At 45.7% G+C, this 22,680-nt stretch overlaps 1 protein-coding gene across 2 annotated transcripts; it reads right to left on the reverse strand.

Moving 5' to 3' along the window:
- Positions 1-10,626: 10,626 nt before the first annotated feature.
- On the reverse strand, positions 10,627-21,088 carry TGIF1 (TGFB induced factor homeobox 1). 2 transcript variants are annotated; one of them, XM_053996569.1, is made up of 3 exons: positions 20,912-21,088; positions 13,004-13,230; positions 10,627-11,681 (listed from the first exon to the last, which is right to left on the reverse strand). In XM_053996569.1, the coding sequence occupies exons 2-3, from the start codon at positions 13,184-13,186 to the stop codon at positions 11,115-11,117; spliced, it is 750 nt and encodes a 249-aa protein (XP_053852544.1). In that variant the 5' UTR covers positions 13,187-13,230; positions 20,912-21,088; the 3' UTR covers positions 10,627-11,114. The 2 variants fall into 2 exon arrangements, with proteins under 2 accessions (XP_053852544.1, XP_053852536.1); XM_053996561.1 differs by lacking the exon at positions 20,912-21,088 and adding an exon at positions 19,852-20,261.
- Positions 21,089-22,680: the final 1,592 nt, after the last annotated feature.

The raw sequence follows: 22,680 nt of genomic DNA on the forward strand, positions 1-22,680 counted from the left end.
TTCTCGACCTAAATATTTTATCATCCTGATCAAGTATTAGTTTTTTGATATAAACCCAGAATCCAATACCTTTTCTGCAGCTGTAATATGCTACAATAAAATATGATCTCACAGTTCCCAAATCCTTGCCAGGTAACAGTGATTCAGCATAAGCACAGCAAAGCAATCCTTTGCTCCCCTGAACAGGAACATGCTCTCAGGTAAACTCACTTTAAGGCTTGATAATGGAAAAGACTGCTCCCAAAGCCACTACACTGACAAGATACAGATATGTGGCAGTGGTTGTGGAGAAACCCACATCAGGAATCAGGTAAGCTAACATCACACATGTATACAGCAGGAACAGACACTACAGGAATGGCTTTTGGCCCAAGGCCAACTGCCTTGCTGAGGGTGCTGGTGTTTGGAAAGGAAATAAGTTTCTACAGCTGCAAGAGTCAGCACTGACACACAGCTTCCTGAACCCTCCCTCCATCTGAGGATAAAGCCTCTGCAAGGGAGTTGGGAGCTGTGCTATGCCTCAGAATACGGCTGGGCGCCGCTGCCATCCATCATGCAAGCATAACTCCTTCAGAGTTTGAAGGCAAAGTTGCAAAAGACTTGTTATTCCTCAGGTGTTCTGAAGATTTATATAACGTCACTACCTGGGCAGTGGGAAATGTTTACCTGTGTTCTGTGTCAGCTCAGCTCAGGGAGCAGTAACGTGATTTCAACACTTGAATGCTCAGAAATGCTTTCTGGCTCCTCATACCTCCGCATCTGATCTCCAGGACACCTCACCACTGTTAAAAAGAAAACATCACCAAAGCACCACCCAGCTCCAAACCATCTGAGGTGTGGGCCCAGAAGCAGCTCTAGCATTCTCCTTTTCCCCTGCTATTGCAGCCTGCAATTTCATAAATGATATTTGTTCTTCTCACAAGCCTTACCTCATTTGGGGTCAGGGAGAGGCTTAGAGTCAGGGATTTCACCTGAGGCAGGTTATACCTGCAAACAAAAGAGTGGATGTGGAAGGACAACCTCACGCCGCCACCACCATCACCGCAGTGTTCATCAGAGCCCTTCAACAAGAGATAAAAGCGCTTGGCTCTCCCTGTTCCCCACACGGGGAAGCTCGTACCTCGTCATTGCTGCCCCGCCGCCACGCACCCAGCGCCTCGGGGCCACCACCAGCGCTTCCGTCTGCGCTGTGCAAACACCGCTGTGCCCTTTCTCCGCACGGATAATAATAGTGCCACCCTCCTTTCCTGCTCCTGGGAGCCGTGCCGTGGGCACCCAGCGGCAACTACAGACGGTGGCCCAAGGTCTGGTTAATGTTTCAGAGCTTTGAACCCACCACAGGTTGCACTTTGAGCCGTACACGGCACGTTATTGGCGGTCCTGGCGTTTAAAGGTTTTTTCCAACAATCCGTTGGGTGCCTGCTCCTTTTTTTAAGAGGAGTCTGACACCAGAAATCTCATGTCCATGTCTCACCTGATCTCCACCTGCACTGGTGAAAAAACAATGAGCATTCTGTCATCACATAACTCTGATTTCCACAGACTTTGGGGGTCTTTGCATGTGAGAAGAGGCTGCGGCATCGCTGAGTGCCCTGTTAACAGCCAACAGGGCAAAGTTCTTGTTTCCTTTGTAGTGAAAAAGTTCAGGGCCGGATTTTGATTATCACAAGGAGTAGTAAAGTACATAGAGCAGAGATCACACATTGGGTAAGAATTATCACCGAGGTGAAAAATCCAAACAGAAACAGCAAAACAGACTCCTGCCCAGCTGATGCAGCACTGCCCCACATTCTGGTGTGTGCAGCCCTTGTACCTGTGCAGTATATGCAGCTGATGGAAAAGGCTGGGCAGTGTTCTGGAGGCAGCACAGCCTTCCCTGGCACAGCACACCACCACAGCATGGCTGCCAGGAGAGCCCTACCAGGGCAGCTGGACAGTGGTGGGCTCAGCCTGCCTTTTGATATCTTTCTTCAACATGCAAATTGAAATAGATTGGGTGAAATACCAAAGTCCAGTGTCATGCCATTTAGCGTACATACCAAAATTAAAAAAAAAAAAAAAAAAAAAAAAAAAAAAAAAAAAAAAAAAAAAAAAAAAAAAAAAAAAAGTAAGAACAGAGAAGGTATCAAAGGACCTCTTTTTTTATTTTTTCTCAGGATCTGTTACCTTGAGCCATGGTTAGTACGTCAAGCACTCGTGTTTTGAATGTGGTGTTGCTGATGGATGTACTCCCACCCTACACCCAACCTGTGTCTTTACAAGGGTTTTGACTATTCTTTTGCAAGTCTGGGAAAGAGGAAAATTCACACTTTACACAGAATTAAAGTCCTGCCTGACAGCTCCCATCTGCTGGCCACGCCCTTGTTGTGTTGCTGTTGTCCTGCCTTGGTTGGGATCTGGTGCAGGCTTAGCTTCCCTCAAGGTTCCCAAATAAATTGTTTTGCAGATTGACCCACCCCAGACAAACATCCCCAGCCGGCAAAAAATCGTGGGGATTTAGAGGCGAAACATGAACACAGCACTCACAGTGGTGGCTCGGAGAAGAATGCAGACGAAGGACCGAACTTGCAGACACTGCCTGTAAATGCCACCAGAACACGCAGGGGGAGATCTGAAAAAAGCTCGCCGCTCCAGACTTGCACAACTGGACGGTGAGCAGAGAGGGGTAGGAGCCGTGGGAACTGGCAGCGGGGTGACACAGGAGAGCGTGAGGACTGCCAAACTATTCAGCTGCAATCCAGAGACTGACAGTTGAGGCAAGAGCCATCTTCCCCCCCCTCCCTGGAAAACATTCCCTCTTCTAGAGATTTGCATAACCCCGTGTACATTTCCTGCAGTCCTTGGGCAATGAATAGAGTTGTGGTTCAACAATTTACGGGATCAAAGGCAGATTATGATCCTATCACTGGAATAGTTAAGTTTTTACATGTGGGCTTTTTAGATATCATTTCTCAAAGATCAATCTCCAGTGTATTCCAGGGAAGTAAATTTAGGCAAACCACAGAGCTGGGGAGCAGGCAGGACTTTTTTTTTTTTTTCTTATGTATAATCAAAAGCTTTTATTAGGGTTTTCTAAAAGCCCATAGCTCTCATTCTGTACCCAGCCAGTGCAGACTGGACACAGTTTGAGATCCCCAAGGTGGATCTCCTGGGCTGCGTTACAGCAGGGGATTTCCTAGGGCAGGAAGCCCGTACTGCAGGGAGGGAGGCTCAGCCAGCTCTTACTCCAATGGCAGACAGGGCTGAGGGTTTTACAAGCGCCTTGCGTGCGATTTCCCTGCTCCCTGTCCAGGCCCCTGGCAGCTGGAGAGGAAGCAGCATGTAATGAGCCCCAGGTGGAGGCAGCAGCTTAAGCTCTGCAATGGCAGTTCCCCACACCCTAAAACAAGGGAGCCACTGGCACCGGGAAGGCATCTGGAGCAGATCACTTCAGCCCAGGCTGGATAGCAAATGCAGATGAGGGCTGGGGTAAGGCAAGGACTAAAGACAAATCTTCAAGGAAGTAGAGGATCTGAAGTCAAACTCCCCCTGAGCTCAACAAGCCTCACAGAGCGCCTGGGTCATGCCACCAATGAGTCACTTCTGCCAGATGGGGAGAGTCTGGCCAACACAGGCATCAGCTGGTCCATGCAGCCCTCCTTGCTCTTCTGACCCCATGGAAGGAAACCTGGGCTTCTGCATCACTGCATTTCAAAAGGAAAGGAAATTAAATTTTTCACAGCGGAAATACCTGTTGCTTATCAGTGTAAATATGAGAGAAATTGACACAGCCCCCCCACACCTCCTTTCATGCCTCCTGCTTATTTAAACTCACACTGCCACATCAGAGGAAGCTCAGAGAGTGTTGCTGGCTGTTGGCACAATACCCAGCTGGGCTTCATACGCTGCCCTCCCCAAGACCACCAGCACCCCATGATCACAATGCAGGTGAAGGAGTAAGGTGTTGCAGGACCGAGTGCGAACTCTCCCATGGGGAGACCTGTATGTCTGCATTCCCACCACCTCCTCCTAGGGTTCAAAGAGATGATAAAGGATGTCACTCGCCCTTCAGAGGGTGACTGGGACATTCCTCTCTGCCCCAGGTGTCATGGACACAGTAGCAGCGGTCAAGGTAGGTTTGGTAGGGGAAGGGAGGTGGAAGGACTGACTGTTTTACAACAGACAGTATAAACAGACAGTATTTGCAGATGCAAATCTATACACTAAACCGAGATAGTTAAAGGAGGTTTTTTTCCACATATCACCAGTTAAGGAAGAAAAACTTTTGAGGAGGCCTTTGGAGAAAGCTGGCAGCACATCACTGGAAATACCTTAGCTGTATGCAAGCCAGTTGAATTTAACATGAAGAATGAGTTACAGAAGCAACTGCCTAAGCAGTGTTTAATACAATAACCTGAACTGACCTTTTCATTCAGGTTGGCAGAGGAATGTCTGCTTCACACCTCACCAGGAGAAGGTTCATGGCAGCAGAGCCAGGACTCTGAAAGCACACTGAAACCAGCAACACCACTGACTCAAAACTAAAAATAATCCCTCCATTTTTGAAAATGCCCAATGGATTTTATCATTAATTGCTTTTTTCCTTGCCTTACCCCTGTCACAACACAGAAAGAAGTTAGAAAATAGCTGAGCTATCTACACAGGGAAAATGTGCTTTCTCTCATGAACAGAAGTTGATCTGTTTGCATAAGAGCAAGATTTGCTGTTGTGGTTAGTGTAGTGGAGTAGCAGAGATCAGATGCCTTTCAAAACAGCACAAAACTAGTCAAAATATCTCTAACCTAGTTAAATGGACTATGCATGATATTGTGTAAGCACTCTCAAGTCAAACAGAGAAAGAAATGATAGAGGGAGAGTTCAAACAAGGAATGAGACTAGAAATGCAAAAGAAAACAAAATAAAACATTGGACACAAGGTCAAGCAATCAGAACATTGCAGGCTAGAAAAGGAAGTGAAATTACAGGCTCTGGCAAAACAGCTGAATGCTTACTCAGGAAAATTACAAAACTGTTGCGATTCTTACCATCACTTATGTGTTCTCTATCCAGAACAATTTCCAAGACAACCTATACAAACTATAAAAGCAAGCATGGGAACATCACATTCTTCTCACATTGATCAAATGACTTTATTTTTTTATATAAATTCCAGGACCTATACATATATGGTATCCTTACTAGGATATATATGGGATATAGATATACACACACACAAAATTGCTTCTTGGTAAAATCTATAAGCTGATGGCAAATTATGATCAAGACTATCTTTTCCATCAACAGCTTCTACGGGAAAAGCTTCTAAAGGCCAAAAGCCCCCAGCTAAGCACTAAAATTTATTTGCCAATCAACAAAAAAAAAAAAAAACAAAAAAAAAAAAAATTTTGCTCCTGCAAAAGAGCTAAAACACCAGAGGAAAAGTTGAGATGGGGAAGAACACTTGGTTTATGCTGAAACTAGATAGGACACATCAGTTAAGGAAACCAAATTTAGGTTTAGCTTCCATTAGGTTTATCCCTAATGGAAGCCACTCAGGCCCTAACTGTTTGGTTTTGCAGAGGAAGCAGAAGCAAGTATGGAGTGTGTGACACATGATTTCCCACAGAGTTATCAGGCTGTAGGGACTTCAGAGCCAGGATCAAACATTCTCTGTACACTTATAGAACGCAATACTAGTAAAATTATAGGCCTCACAGTTGGGAATTATTTCTGTACTATTACATATAAAAATGAATATTCCCAAAAAGAGGGTGAGTCCTGCCAACTTGTGAAATGTCACTGATGGAGGAGATCCAGGTCACTATTTCCCCAGCAGTGTGGCAACTCTACAGAGATGGAAGGACTCAGAGAAGCCAGGCAAACATAGATATATCTACTGCAAAACCCACAGCTCTGGGACTGACCCACTCTCATCGTAGTCAGGTCAATCCTCTTCATCGTCAGCTGAATGATGTGATGAAAGGCTCGTAACAAAAACCACGTGCAGGGTTTATATATGCCTAAACAAGGGTTCTTCACTCGGAGAGGGTCATGTTGTTACACACCTAGAGATAGGGCTTGCTGCCCAGGGCAGGCACTGCCTAGGCTGCAATTAGAGAAAGCAACCACAGCCCTGGTCTGTGGTCCCAGGGAAGCTATCCAAAAATAAACAGGGTTAGATGGTTGTCAGCTGCACTCATTCAACTCACAATCTGCCACCTGTGCCCCCCTCCTCCCCCCAGTTAAGTCACTAATTCAAAGTACTCCTACCTCTGTGCCTTTTTACAGGTTTATTACACATTGTGTAAGCAGCTGAAAGATCAACACCTTGTTTGTCAGTAGAAACACATGGAATTTGGCAGAAACTCTGCTATGCAGTGGAACACAGATTAGCTGGGAGGCAGATGCGACTTATTCATGGCTGCATCAGCTTCAGGGACTGTGATTCATGTTGCACAATGAAGCAGCTCTGCAGAGCTACAAAGGGCTGCGCAGTTGACCTGTTGGTGGAAGCCATCCTGTTCTGCAAATGTGTGTAGCAGGACTTGAGATTCCTGCCAGCTGTAGTCCCAGACCTGACACCTCAGCTTCAGAAAGAAAAAGGAGTTTGAAGGTAAATAAAGCCAGTTTCAAAGGGAAAGGTGAGCAAAATGGCTTTGAGCTGTCAGCAGGAGTGCATGCAAAATATAGATGGAGAAAGCAGCCTGAGTTTTTACTTTGTAGCATAGCTAGCACCAGTTTACATGATTTTCTGTGTGTGTAGAACTCCAGGCACTCATTGTCGTGACAAGGACTGGAATAGACACTGAACCACATACAGCACACATGGGTACAATTATCATGTCTGGAACAGCAACCACTCTAAGTGACATTTTGCTAGAGTGAGTGGCTAATCTAATCTCTTCTCCTTCAGTCTGAAGGCTGGAACTCATGGGAGAAGAGCCTGCTGAACCAGCGAAACAGGATAGAGATGTAACAACTCTGGCAGTTGGTGAACAGGAGACTTTAAACAAGTAATGTCCTGAAAAGTGAACATGAGCTGTATTTGTGCCAGTAATCCCTACTGGGAAAAAGCCAGGCGGGAAGTTGACAATTGCAAGATGCCAAGTAGAGAAAGAAAAAAAAAAAAACCCCACCAAAACTAAATGAGTTTTAAAGAGAATATAAAGTACTCCAAGGGTTACCAAAAAACCCTGCATAAGTGATTGAAGAAAAATGGCAAATGAAAACAGACTTTGACAGGCAGGACACAGTTAACTGCAAGTGGCCTAAATACCATAGGTGTAAAAGTGACCCTGAACAGGGTCACGGTGCACCTGGACTCCCAGCTGCACTGCACCTTCTCTGGGCTGGGCTTCCCACTGCAGCCTTACCTCATCTCCAAAGGGAAAACTGATTCCCCACCACACACCCTCTCTCCCTGACTGCTGCTTACTTTCTTCTGCTTCCCCTTTTCCAGTGAAGTTATCGCACGCCCCCGCTCTGTCCGGGCAGCAGGGTCCTGCTGTTATCCGAGCCAGCATCGCCCGGGAGGGCGCAGCCGCGCAAGTTAGCCCAGCTTCCAGCTCTGCTCGCCCCATTCCCTCCCCCATAGCACGAGGCCAGCTGCTGCAGCTCCAACGGTTTTACAGCCATGTACGCTGACCTCATGGCACAAGCTGGGAGACATGTGGGATACCACAAACCACCCCCCCACAACAGGCAGCGAGACACTACCCCCTCCCTGCACGCAGGCAGCGACGCCAGGGTCAAGATTCCCTCCCTATTGTAATTATTTTTGCTTTGTGCAGAGATTTATCACATGCAGCTGCCACAGCTTGTTTACAAGGCACAAAAGCCATGAAAACAAGGTTGACGAAGTCTGCGTGTGAGCTGTTTTCCCTGGCATGAATTTGTCATACCTCTTAGCTCGCTGACGCCCTGGCTGGCCACACAGTCTCCAATAACACACGGCACTGCCTTCCCTTCAGCTTCAGAGTAGCCAAAGTGTGTGTTTTCACTCAGAGGTTGGGTTTTGACAAAACTGCTTTGCATTTAGGTTTATCACTGCTGAAAGAACAGCAAAACCACCCATGTTGTCTCATTGCTTCTTTATATTATTTTTTTCTTTTCCACGATAAAATAAGTTTCACAAATCACTTTTTGATTGCTCTACCAGGGATCTGTGGCCAGCACTGAAGCCTTTGGTTTGTTACTTGGACTCCTGCTCAGTTCAGGATCCTAGCTCCACCCAATGCCCTACATATACCTACCTTTGATAACTTCAGATAAAGTAACTTCAGGTTTATGCTCAGAAAACAGGTTTAGGTAAACCTCAATAGCCAGCACCAAAACTATCATGTATCTTGCTAGATTACAAGAGAGCAGAAACTCCCATACATTTTAGTGGGTACTCAATATATTGAGTAATTTTCTTCTTCTAAGTTAAGTAACACCTCAGGCTAGGGAAAAGCTTTTACATGGTGTGGTGTCAGGTGCTACTCAGCCACAGCCATCTGACTTACGACTACAGCCAAACTTCCAGGTGTAACCTTAACACAAATCATAATTTAAGAAGTATATAACTAGCCTCAATCAAAATTGGTCACCAGTGAAGTTCTCAGGGTAAGTCAGTCAGCAAAATGGAAATGCAGTGCTCATCACACGAGCAGGACCTTGGTGGTCATTAATACCACTTTGTGTGGCATAACAGTAAATGAAAACAGCAGAGAGACCACAGGCTTTTACTTTCAATGAAAACTGTTAACCTGAATGGCAACAGCTTTCTTCCTCATTCCATTTTCATTTTCAGTACTGCAGCTGCTATAGTGAAATTACAGAACTGGTCAGCTCAACCAGTGAATTTTTTTTTTTTTTTTTTATTTCTAAACTTGCTGACATTTTTTATTTTAAAGGGCAAAGTAACGAAGAGTAAAGATCTCTGAAAATGCCCTTTAATGATCTGAGTGCCCCACTTTTTCTTTATCCCACAGCACACCAACAAACTGCTTTGAAAAAAAAAGGAAACAAAAGAGGAAAATGTCAAGCAATTCAAATAAACAATGCAAACATATTTGTGAGGCTGTTTTTCTTTCATTCATGAAGCATGGGTGCAAGGAGTGAATAAAGTTCCTTCCTGCAAGAACAGAAAAGGACAAAGCATCTTCCAAACCTTTATCAAAGATGACACTCCACTTTGGTTGTGTAGCACCCCTTAAGATAAATCACCTATTCCACAAAACCATGTCTATTAACTAACTTTTCCCTCAACATCAACCTCACAGTGACAAAAAAACTACACTTCCATGTTACAATTAGTAATTAAAAAAACCCAACCAAACAATACATACATTGGTATTCCAGGAAAAATATCTCAGAAGTATCAAGTACAGTGTGTCAGAGAGACACTATACCAGGTTCTTCTGTACCCACCTGCAATGCCTTGAAGACAGAGTATACAGCCATCTCTATGTTCAAAATTATTTTCCAGCTTTATTTCCAAATTTTTTAAAAAATAGTTCTATATTCATACAGTATATCAGGATGACTGTGTTACCAAAGCTGATGCAGTCATAAGTAAACCAGTGTTTAGTGTTTACCATTTTGATTTTAAACATGAAGGTTCAAGAAAGCCACAAGTTCAAAAGAATTCCAAAGAGCACTCCAGAGAACAAACAGAATATATCTGACACTAGAAAATTATAAAGGCCACAGCAAAACAGTATAGCAGTCAGAATATTGTAGTCTTCTTTCTACTCATAATATCCTTAAATTCACCAACCCTCCTGCTCCTCAAAGCCCTCCCCCAACCTCCCAAACAGACAACTGGTTTGTTTTTAAAGACTAGCCAGAACCAATTTTTTACCCTGGAGGTCTCTTATTTCATTGTTGCTGGAAGGATAAGGGTGGGTGACTGACATTCAAGAAAGTTGAAATGTGAGCTGCAAGTCTTCACCATTTTCAGTAGTAAGTCATTTTGATAGCAAAGTCCTTTTCTGAAAGGTAACTTAGATTCTGCTGGCAAAAATACACCCCAATACAACAGGCATCTCTTCTAAATCTTAGCCAACCACCTGTTAAAGTATCTCACAAAGACCTGGCTCCCAGAACTCAGATTTCAATGCAATACAGCCTACTTTATTTCAGTCTACTAGAATTACTGAGTAAAAATCTTGCCATTGCTAGTCCAAATAAGGCTAGAAGCCCTTGCCCTCCCCTATCAAAATTTGCCACCAGCCATGTCTAGGAGCTGCATCACAAAGATCTGCAAAGAACACTTGTCCCAGCCCCTCTTCTGGCCTCTTCCTTTTATCTTCAGATCTTCCCCATGGGCCATCACATTTCCCAGCCCTAAAATATTTCAAGGAGCCAAGAACTGGAACTCTTAGAGGGGCCCAAGGTTTCCCTTTGAAATTTAGGCTGAATTGCCCACATAGCTCCCTTTGGCCCCTTAAAAAATTTCAACGTAGCAGAACAGAATCAGGTACTTCTGGCCCACTTTTCAGCATTCTTTTAAACGTCTGGTTAACAACAACTGCTAGTTTGTTTCATGGCTCCCTGAACCAAACAAAGTCAGTATGAGCTCAAAAATATTTCTCACTTCCATTTGTTTCAAGGGTAATTCATGTTTTCTGCAAAGCTTGTATTCAACAAAATACTCTTTATGCATCACTTTTAAAGAAAATATTTTATTATATTATGGGAAAAAAAGCATGATCATCCAAAGTTTGTATTGTTAAAAAAATTGAAAATTTAGACAGCGTGTCGGTATATTCCGTTCCACATGGGAATGATAAGAAGACTCTATATCATTACTAGATATTGCACAGTCTGAAAGAAACAAAACAAATCACATGATCCTGGGAAACATCTCACATTATGAAAAATCTACAAAGAAAACATTAAAAAAATCCCAACAAAACACACAATCCTTTCTACAGTAGCTTTAAGTTCATAATTCTTGGAATGACCGTATTCCACTGAAGACCATCTCAGTGACAGGAAGCTTCATTTCAGCAATCCCCTTGTGCAAATAAGATTAATAAAAAAAAATAATAATAATGCAGTGAAGTCTTGATATCGTGTGGGTGGCAATAACCACACAGCTGTTAGATCCCTGCCTGGTAAAACAAAACGGGAAGGAGAAGGAAGGGGATTTAGGCCATAAGTTTTGCCTGCAACTCCATCTCTGCCGCCCTTTTGAGTGCAACATCCACCAGAAGCTGAAATCCACTAAAATCCTGGTTAAGGTCTGGTGGTGTTGGAGGAGGAGTGTTAAAGAGCCCACTTTGTGTGTTTGCACCAGGTCCCAGTTTGGATGCGTCCTCATGGCAGGAGAGGGGGCTATCTGTGAAGCCGCCAGCCGGGGGCTGCTGCAGGTCCGTGGTCTGGCCTACATCAGCTGGTTGGCAAAAGTGGAAAGAGGCATCTTTCAACGCAGTCACAGTCGTGTGGCAAATCACTGACGGCCGAGCCAGGACCGATCCCGGGGAAGCCGGCTTGGAAGAGGACACAGTTTTGCCGAGCGGCGCGGCAGCGGGAAGGAAGGCAGTCTCATCCAGCAGGGGAATGTAGTTCTTTGTGCTGATGGCAGACTCCACCAGGCCGCCCTCGGGAAGCTTGGTCCCTCGCCGCGAGATAGTGAACTGATTTGGGTCTTTGCCATCCTTCCTCAGCATGTCAGGTAACAGCCTGCGGCGTGCATTGATAAACCAGTTGCAGACCTGGGAATATAATGACAACTTAATTTCTACCTTCATTCATTCCCAACTATGTGCCACTAGAGCGGACGGTTAGATTAATGAATCCCTCCAAGCAGTTTCCTTCACTGCACAACAAAATAGAGACCTGACAAGTTCTGACACGCCTGGCAAAGGCCCTTCCCTTGTCCCGGTGCTACCAACTCCCTGCTCCTGTTACAGAAAGCCCCGGGACATCTGAAGTCCAAACTAGGGGTTTAGCTTTTAACTCTGTGCACACACATTAACCTATTGGCTATTGTTCCCTAGCTCAGGTTAATTAACAACAGGAAAACCTTTTCTCTCTGAAGAGAGCCACTCCTCCCACAAATAGTTACTGATTTTCCTTGTTCAACTGACTGTGTCGACAGACATAACATGAATTACCTCACTTAAGTTTGCCCTTGTTTAAATATCAACCAGTTTCCTGGGCAATACAGGATAGTTTATAGTTTAACGTCTTTTTTCTCTTTACTACATAAAGGAAGTAATCTTTATAATGTTGCATTAAGAAAATTTTACTATGTAACCAATTATGAAATTTGCACTAATGAATTAATACAGAAAAATAAAGCCCAGGACTCAACAGGAGTGCTCTCTATTTAGCAGCTCCCAAAACCAAACCCTGGTTTACCCAAGTTCTCATGCAGCCACCTTCCCATAACATGGGATGCAGCAATGGGCAAAAGCTATTCGACCAAAGATGATCACAGAAGATGAGAATGATACATCCAAGGGACCTCACAGATGCCAGTGGCATGCCAGGATGAAAATCCAAAATAAACATACAAACGCCTCATCATACCTGCACTAACACCCTTGAGTAGCTCTATCCCCTACAGGTTGCTCCACTGATTTTAATGGCAGTGATCATACACATAATTATATATGTCCATGTTCTACTGAACGAGCCTCAAGTTGCCATTTTAGAAGTGAAGAGTTACATGCTAAGCTGCTCATCTATCACCATAAAACCTCTGTTGACAAATAAATACTGTCTTCTCACAATAAATTACCTTGTACAGACACTTTATGTCATTTGGGGCACAATTCTGCAAAAAATTAGCATGCATGCTCCAATTCATGACTGTCTGTTCTCCCAGAAAAAGAATTTTATTCCCAATAAACAAAGATCATCGTAACATATAATCAGTCTCTATCTCTCCTTATGAGTGCCATCAGCAGGAGAGTAGCAATAAAAAGGGAAATCTCACATGCAGTGTAAACATTTGTATCCATGACTAGAGCACAGGTGAATTAAAACAGAAAACAGCTCCTTTAGAAGGGAGAACTACTTTTTTAAATACCTGTAGCGTGGAAAGGTGTGTTTGTCGGGATAACAGCGCTTTTTCTTGCTCTGAAGGATAAGCATTGTATCGGTGCTCATAGAGCCAGTCCCGAAGAATCTGCACAGATTCCTTGGGCAGGTTGCCACGTCTCCGCCGTTTGCCTGAGCCAGCAGATGAGGAAAGATCCAGTGGGACATCCATAGTGTCATCATCCTCCGTTTCACTGCCTGATATTGCAACTACACCTACAATTGTAAGACAAGCACAATCAGCCTCCTAAATCCGTTAACTACTTGGCTCCAGCACTGTATGGCACAGACATTTTGTATCACGTGAACCATCTTTACTGTTACAGCCCCTCGTACGGGGGAGATTCGTCCTGCAGCGTTAACTTGTCACGCTGTAGCTTTTCTGTCAGCTGAACAAAAAAGTAGCACCAATGATCCGTTCCTAAAGGAATTCTTCTCTGCAAACCTTCATTTTCTTGTTCCCCTGGCAACCTTTTATCTGCTGAACGTTATCAGATAGCTTCTATCTAATGAGAATATTGTCCAAGTTTGCTGGCTATGGAGTGCATCCAGCACTTTTTTTCAAGGATAACTAACCAGTGGCTGGGCAAAAGGTCAACAAGCAAGAACTTAAAACACCCTAACTCAAGCAATAGGTTATTTAATTATTTCTTAACATCCTGATGCTTGCCTCCCGAGAGGGATAGGTTGTAGATTTTATAAATGAATAATTACATCTATTCAGAAAAATTAATGGAAGAAGAAAAAAAGAAAGGGGAAAAATTGTGTTTGTCACCACCCCTAAGGAGATTTTCACTTATGAAGGAAAAAAAGTGCAGAAGAAGGAAGAACCAAGTGCCTAAGAGTTCACCAGTTTATCAGGAAATGGACTCTCATATAATTGTGTTCTGTATCAAAGAACCATGATAATTTATATGTGCCAGTTTTTATCCTGACTGTTTTTTCAACTTCATGGTTTTCATCTCATATTTTTATCCCTGGAAAGGTGTGTTCTGTGCTATGCTTACTATAAGGACCCCAAATTTACAAGTTAACTGCATACCTTCTCCCTCCAACACAAAGGAAGGAACAGATTTCACAATCTGATTACCCCTTTATATATGTACACCACACTACTAGTAACATGAAGCTGTGGAATGTAAATCAAACAAACAAGTAAGTATTCAATAGCTAGGAAGGTTACAATTCTACCTCTTTGGTAGGATACACGCGTCACTAATTCCAGCAAACACAAAGAAAAGCCTGCTTTAAACTCACCAGAAATTTTAGGGATCTTATAAACTGTATACAAGTCCAAATAAGATAATACCCATGTTCAACTAGTACAAATTAATACTAATTCCAAGTGAACTCACACTGGCTTTCAAAAGCAGTTTTTAAAACTATAGAACGAAAGCAAGCCCTCCATCTCTCCATCTTTTTGTCTTTTGAACTTAGATTGCGGGGGTGACAGGTGGAAAGGAAGACACTTGCTCACTTGTAACACCAAAACTAAAAACCTTAATAATAAAGCCAACAAAATGCCAAAAGTAAAATTTTCTGTGAGAAACCACCCATAATTAAAAAGTTCTATTTAAGGAAATAAAGTAAGCCCAAAACAACAAGAAGTCAACCTATGACAATATAAAACTATATAAAACTATGTTATATCCATAAGTAAAGGCATTTATGGAAGTGAGAAGCAAGAAGGAAGTAATGCCCTTTAAAAAAAACAAACAACCAACCAGCTACCACAGCCCCCACCACCACACAAAGAAAGATAGAATGCATGCATGTGCAAGTTTTCCTTAATACCTGGCAGGAGGGTAGAGAGAAAAACAGAGAAGGACCTTTCCTCACACTTCCAAACTTCAGCCAAAGCTGACATGGTAAATTATTCTTTCCTTCCCCTATTTATGAATAGCTCCAACATCCTTAAATTTAGTTTAAGTTGTCCAATTTGAAATGCAGAGCTTTGATACACAAGCATTTCCACCAGGATGATCAAACCGCAATGTCTGGCATAGTTACTTCAGTAACTTACTTGGTATTGTTTTCATTCTCCCAGTTGCTGATTTATGTAACTGACAAACACCCAACTGACATACCAATTTTTTCATCTGATGATTAGCTACATAAATTATCCAGTCATAGAACAGGAACAATAGGACAATATTTAAATAACCAACACAAGATAAACTCCAAATTATGTAAACAGTTTCTTAATTTGTGTAGAAAGTATGTCAAAAGTTTGCTTTACAATGATTCCAAGCAAACCACTTTGTCATAGCTTCATGGAAAGTGCTGTCATGCTTGCAACCTGACCTGAGAACATGCCTTGCACCATGGGCTCCTGGAGCCATGAGGAACATTTCTGGGAACAAAGATCCTGCAGAGACAACAGGACAGCTCTGCAAAGCAGCTCAGCCCTTTTAAATTGAATTTAAAAACTAGCTAAAACTAGACCATGCTATTCAGACAACGTTTTGAAGTGCGCTGTTCTTGTTTGTCAGGAACCAGAACTGCTGCAGCACTTCACAGGGTTGGGTTTTTTGTTTGTTTTTAAGTATAATGGGCAGTAAGGCAAGACCTTGGAAAAGAGGGAGAGGCAAACAGCAAGGGCTGGAAACAAGAGGGAAGGAGAAACTAATATGAAAAAGTTAGATGTCTAATGGTCTGCAAGAAGTATTTACATGGCATAACAAATGTACTCCAGATACACACCACCCAATCTGAAGTGACCGTACCAGGATCTACCACACAACTGAAAGACTCCATGGACACCTCTCTGAATTTCAGAAAACTGACTTAACAGCAAAACCTCTCCTAGAACTGTTGCTTTTCCTTTAGCTGAAAAAAAAAAAAAAGTTATAATATACTACGTGCAAGCCAGCAGTATAAAAACGTTTCCTTTTCAAGTAAGATCTTTTGCTAAAGTAAAAGTTGTCATCTGAGTAACCGTAACCTACCTAGCAAGAAATGAGTCACCAGCAGAACCAGCCCTTTGACCTGCTGGCTTAGTGTGTCATATTAATTGACACTGTAAGTTAGTGACACAAAGCAGGTTTTGGTTAAGCAGGAAACCCAGTGTAGTACAGACTTCTGCTCATTTAAATGAGCTCATTTAAATAGCTGATCAGCCCTCTGAACTCGTGGCAGATCTCTCAGGCGCAGTACAGAGCTAGCAGCAACAGGAAGTCAGGGCTAGAAATCTCGCACTACCCCAGCTGATATTTTTTACTAGAGCAGGAGCCACATTGTTGCTGTCAAGGCTCTGTTTTCATTAAAGCATTCCTGCTGATTACAACCCAGCTTTGTTTTTCCGTCTTGTTAGTAATCAGCCTATTCGCTGCTGGTTTCCTGTTTTAACAGGGCCCAACTGAAAAGGGTCCTGGCCACGCTCCATGACTGGACCATTGGCTTACTGTTATTTACACCCAGAATAAAGGCCTGTGGACACGATGAGTAGCCCCAGCTGACCTACTAATTTAATTTGTATTAAAAGCAGGCTAGGGCCAGGCTATTTTGTGCCTCCTCCTAAATACATTTAATCCAAACAAAAAAACCTGCTTTTACAGAATTAAAATTAAAGCAGTACAAGTTCATTTGCAGTGAGGTCTGAGAAACAACACAAAATCCCATTCCTTCACTTCCTCATCGACACTTAAAAGAGTAGTCTATGCTGTTAATGACTTAAGGACTACATGATCAGCATCCCTTCTTTATAAATTACTTTATCCTCCTGGCTTCCCAGCTGAACTCATATACATGATTGAATGCACTGATGCATTGTATCACATCCCGAAGACTTTACAGGTCCTCCCGGTAATCAGCTCAGGGAAGATTACACCTAGGATCTGGAGTCTGGGCTCAACACCCAAACGTTAGTTAACAGCTTGAAACAACTTGAGTAAAAGTACAGTGATGACTAAAGCTGATTTCAAAACAAACCACTGCCACTTAAAAAGGTATGCTGAAATACTTTTGAGGGGGAGGACAAAGTATTTAGAGAGGCTGAGACAAATGAAATGGAAGTTAAGCAAACGAAAAATTCAGGCTATGAGGGGGAAAAAAAAGGCACCAAAAAAACACAACTGTCCCATTGTGTCGAGGAAGAGCTTCACAGAGGAAGTGGCAGAAGCCAATTGTTATTCAAAAGAGGACAAAGTATACCACAAGGAACAATCTCTGCCCTCCAGAGAGGGGATGGACAAAAATCACCTTAAAGAAAACCTCCCATCCCTTAGGGGTCTCTGAATTTCATCAGTGAGATGTTTTTTTTATGAGCGCTGATAAACAGAACCAGTTCCTATCCAAGCCCCCGATCCTGTTGTAACCAAGTTCAGTAAGATTCTTCACATGTATAAACTTGAGCACATGCCTTTTCGAGACTGTGTTCTAAATCAGCTCATTAACAAGCCAAGTAGGTTCCGTGTGATTGCTATCACGTTATTATTTGTAAATTAAACTATCCATAGAAGAGTCCTGAGGTTTAAATCCACAGTCTGCTAGTTTAAAAAAAAAACCACAAAACCAAACAAAAAAACCCTCAACAAAACTAACCAACAACAAAAAATACAGCATCACACACAAAAAAAAATTTAAAACTCTACCAAAAAACCTAACTAAAATATAATGCGAATTTAAAAATCAACCACAAAAATACATTAGTTTAAAATTATAAATAGAAAAAAACTACAAGGATACAGAAGGGAATTTCCAAAGTAAAAAAAAAAAAACACCTCTTTCCTCTGAATGAGTTTCATAATTGAGGAACCAGCCTATTTGTTTTCCTCTGTACTTTGCAGCTTGCACTCTGTTACTAAAGCAACTACACTTGGCTGTACTATACTTTTTCTTCCTCTAAACGGGATTTTCTAGGAGTGCAAGCAAGAAATCTGTAACAAAGTCATTCTTTGAAACTTCTTGAATGAGCTTCAAATGCCAGGAGGTCACAAATAAGTACAAGTCCAACCTTTCTTAAAACAAAGGCACCCTAGCCCTAACATCTTTTAAAAAGTTTCTGCCTTTGTCTCCTCACCTTTTAATTTGTGCCACGCAAACCCCAGGCCCATGGCCCCTCTCAAAAGTTCTCCCTCCCGCCTGTCACCTTTCATTGTTTCCATTGTTTCAGCCCAGGATTTGCAATCCTCAAAGCAGAGCTTACACACACACACTCTTAGACACAAAGCCCTACACATGCATACCTAGAAACTACGTCAGCGTTTTCCACACGCATTTATTTCGGGGGTGGCAAGAACAACAGTTGAAAGTGCAGGGAGTTTGGTATTTCACCAACCAGCAGCTGCCCTCGGGGAGAGAAGTCTGAACAATGGAAGCAACAGCAGACAGGAAACCAGCTCACCACTGCTGTGCAAATAGGCAGCATAGGAATGTCCTAAAAATAACTGGGCTAAATTAATTCAGCGAAACTATAAAAGAGAGGGGGGAACGAACCACAAACTGCTTCCAACAGGGTGAAGAATCTCAACCTACCTAAGACGCCTGAAACATTTAAAAGCCAGCGCTGTCTCTGGGCACAGCGGGGCTGAGCTCAGCGCGCAGCTCCGGCTGTGCCTGGGATCGAGCCCCACTCCGCTCCCGCGGGACGCTGCGCTCCTCAGCACCACCCTGCCTGCTCTTTAAACTTCGCCTTTGTGGCTCAGTTCCCTTTGTGTGCGCTCCTCTTAGCCGAGTGGCACATCCAAAAAAAACTTCTGACGAGGGCTACAAACCATATTAGTACACACCATGTCTGCAGCAGCCCAATGATTTCACGAACTACATATGCATTAATTGCTCCAAGGGTACTAACAATGAGAGGCTGCTTTACTACGGAGCCGCAGGAATGCATAGTAGGGGGAAAACAGCACAACTCTGGAGTACCGAACATGCGCACTGCTCCCCTCTAACCCTCCACTTCGGAGCATTTCATGGTCTTTGAATGCAAAACACCCTTCATCCACACCGCCGTTGGCAAATCGCAACTGAACAGACACTGCTTTGCTATGAACTTCTTCCCGGCCAGCGCAGGAGCGCTAGATCCGAAAGCACGTTCCGCGTCTTTGTGGCCAAGCGCTAATTTAAGGGCACTTAACGCACCACGAGTACGATGAGTAACGATCCTCTAACTGTAAAGTTTGTCTGGAAGTGGACACAAAGAAAACTCAAACAGCCTTATGGCTGGGGGAGGCGGGGGGAAGAGGGGGGAAGTCTTCCTCCTTTTAACCCTGCGTCAAAACTTTTGTACTTTGTGTTTTGTCCCCCTGTTTTAAGGGATAAAAGGGATACAAAAGGCTCCAACTTTCAGCAAAACAAGGCGGTCGAGGTCGCTGAGGGGTTTGAAGCCCTGCCGCCGACACCCCCCCCCCCACGCCTCAAGCCCCACGCTGCCATCCCCGCGAACAAAGAGTTGCCGGACGGCCCCGCTTTCCTCGCCCCAAGTTGGGAAAACCATCCGCACCCTCGTCCCCCTCGCGGGGAGGGCGAAGCTCGGTGCGGGAAAGCGTTCAAAAGTGTTTTACCGGAGGGCAGGGGGAAGAGGCTCGACGGAGGGGGCGAGAACAAAAGTTGGCGGAGGACACGAGGCGAACGGCTGGACATGTTTTTGACAGGGAGCCAGCGGCGCAGAGAGGCGGCCGCCTCCAAACAACAGCCCCGCATGTTTTGTCTGGGAGCGGAGTATCCACTGAAATCTTCCAGGGGATACAGGCCAGGGGGCGTGGGGGGGGCACGGGGGACAAAAGGCCGAAAAGGCAAAGGGACTCCGGCTGGCTTAGCGACAGCCCCCCTTCCCCTTTCCACCCCGGCTAGGGGCGCGGGGCACCCCGCTTTGTCCCGGCACCCCATCACAACTACCTTTTTTACTTTTCATCTTGATCGCGAGGACCGAGCCGATCGCCGGACACCCCACGCACCGACCCAAGTTTCTCTCCCTTCGCCGGACGCTGCTTTCCCCCTTTAAGCTCAGCGAGGAGGATGAGGAGGAGAAGGTCGATGAAAAAAGAAGAAACACCGCCGCGGAGCCAGGCGCCCGGTCACCGGCCGCGCTGCTGTCAGCGGGAGCCGCAGGGCTCTGCCTCCCCCGGGGGCTTTCTAGTGCGGCCGGGGTGGGCTTCCCTCCCCCCTTCCCTTTGTTCCCTTCTGCTGGCGATTGGCCCCGGCCTGTTAAAGTGAGGAAAGGCACGGGAGAGAAAGGTACACAGCGCCCGCCCTCCCCCACCTCCCCGCAGTGAGTACGGGAGAGTAACCGTGCGCTGCACTGGCACTCGCGGCGGTGGCTGCCTCCTCCTCCTCCTCCTCTCTCCTCCCTCCCCTCCCGGGTGTTGAGGCTCTGTCAGACGGGAGGGGAGGGACCGGCCGGAACGGGGGGGTGTCCGCCTGTACCCGCTCGCTCATGCACACACACCAGCAGCGGCGGGGGGAGCTCTCCGTGCCTCCCGCTCCCTCGCCTTTCTTCCAAGCAGACGTTTGATCATTAAACTGGAAGGAGGAGAAGGAAGAGGCGGGGGTGGGGGGGGGAGATTTTGACAGCTGCCCTTGACTAGCCTCCTCCTGTTGCTGCCGGACGAACCACCCACTCCTTCGCGTGAATAGAGGAGAAGAAAGGAGAGTGCGTACGGCAGGGGAAGGAAAGGAACCCTCCAAAGACCGGCGCCCCCCCTCCCGGCTGCCGAACGGCCCGGTCGGCGGGGGCTGCTCCCCTCGATCCCCTATGGTGCTGAAGGAGCCCCGCCTGGCCCGCGCTGGCCACACACACCCCCCACCCACCCTCGCGGGGAAGGCGAGCCCCGTTTCTGCGGTTATTTTTACATCAGTTCGTAAAAGGTTGTTTTTCTCTCCCTCGACTCCCCCCCTCCCGAGCCCGGTAGATTTTGCTGCGGCACATGATCGCAGCTGTAAAAGAGAGAAGTCTCACAGCTTGACTCATCGCTGTCGGGCGAGCACGCTCTGCAGCAGCAACAGTTTCTTTTCCTCCGGGATGGGAAACGTGACACCCGCCAGCAGCTCGCTCCAGCTTCCCTGGCGAGGTGGAGAGCTCTCCCCGGGCACAGGCGGCGTTGGCGGCGCGTCCCGGTGCTCCCCCCACCGTCCCCCTGACAAAACCAGGTGGAAAAAATAAAATAAATAAATAAATAAATAAAATCAAAAGTGTTGAACGCCCAGCCACGGTCTGAAGTGTCACGGGCGAAGGTTTCAGTGTGGAAAGGCAAAGAACCTGCCTGGCCGCGGAACAGGCGTGCGGGCGCGGCGTGCACTTATTCCACGGGAGCGTGTCTGTGTCACTCCCGCACCGGCACGTGCGGGGCTGTTCCCGGCCGGGCAGGCGCCTGAAACGGCTGATGAAATAATGGATTCCTACGGCAGACCAGGGATCATTCCCTCCCCACCACCCAACATCCCCTCCCGGCAACGCGGGCATCCGCGCAAATCCGCATTCACTGCACAAGGGAAGCAACAGCGTTTTAGCAGCAAGCCCTCCCCAAGTACCTTGTAACTATTTTTATGTGGTGTAATTACAGCGGGAGATAAAACAGCTGTTGTATGCCGAGCAGGGGATGTGTGAGGGGGGAGGGCAGCTGGTGAGTCACTCAGTTAGCCAAGGACTCGGTGTCGGCTGCTCTGCGGGGCCGGAGGTTCGCTCCGGCATGGGTGACCCTTGTGCTGGCGGCTGCTGGGCGGCGTGTCCGGCTGTAGGTCAGCGAGGCATGGCACACTGACTGACTGACTGACTGACTGACGGCGCCGCGCCAGGCGGGAGCTTGTGCGGCGCGGTCTGAGGTCCCGCCGGCGGCAGCGCGATCCGGGCCATTGCCTGCCGACGGAGCGCCCCCCGCCCTTCCTTCCCGCCGCCTTCCCGCCGTGTCGCCCCCGGCTGTGTCCAGGGGGTGCCACTGCTCGTTGCTGCCGCTCCGCGCGGTGTCAGCCCGGCAGGACGAGGCTCGCTCGGGGCCGGCGTTTTCACCCGAGCCGTGCCCCCGAGGGACTGGTGGCTCAGGGGCGGGGGTTGTGCGCGCACGCCGCCGTATGGCTTTATTTTGGCTTTTGCTGTTTTGTTTTTGTTGTGGAAAAGCCCTGCTTCCCAGATGTGAGGGCTGGCTCTTCGAACCGCTTGTTCCGAGCGTCCGGGCAATGGTCATGCCAAAAAAGCAATTATGGGAAGTTAACAAAAGACACGTCAAGGATTCGAAGAGATTTCCCTTTCTCCGCGCCGCCAGAGCCGCCTCACGCCTGCTCATTGTCCTTGGGACCGCAGGCAAATCTGTGGAATCTGTGAAACTAGCTCTTTCCTCATTTTTTCCTTTTTTTTTTTAGAAGTTTGTTTAAATTGATTTGTTTTGTTTTGTTTTTCTTCTTTGACGAGGTCATTTTTATAAGGAGAAAAATGTTTTATTTTCACACTGAACTCAAGTTACTTTTTTTTTTCCTTTTCAAAAGCTTTAGAAACAGCCTTTCTAGGAAAAGATAAATTTCGACTTAGTGTGGCAGCTTTTTAGCTAGTAGGAGAAGGCCATGGACCAGCGGGTGCGCATTCCTAGCTCCTGTGGTATAAAATGCATGGAGAGGCATTGTTTTGAAACAAGTTCCTCCGCGGATGGGAGTATGGAGGGCTATACCCATAGCTGGGACCCATGGGAAAGATTGAAAGTGGATTTGTGTCAAAGTTCACGTTGCAGTTGTTGCCTG

The sequence above is a fragment of the Vidua macroura genome, chromosome 1 (genome assembly GCF_024509145.1).
Source record: "Vidua macroura isolate BioBank_ID:100142 chromosome 1, ASM2450914v1, whole genome shotgun sequence".
Taxonomy (NCBI): Eukaryota; Metazoa; Chordata; class Aves; order Passeriformes; family Viduidae; genus Vidua; species Vidua macroura.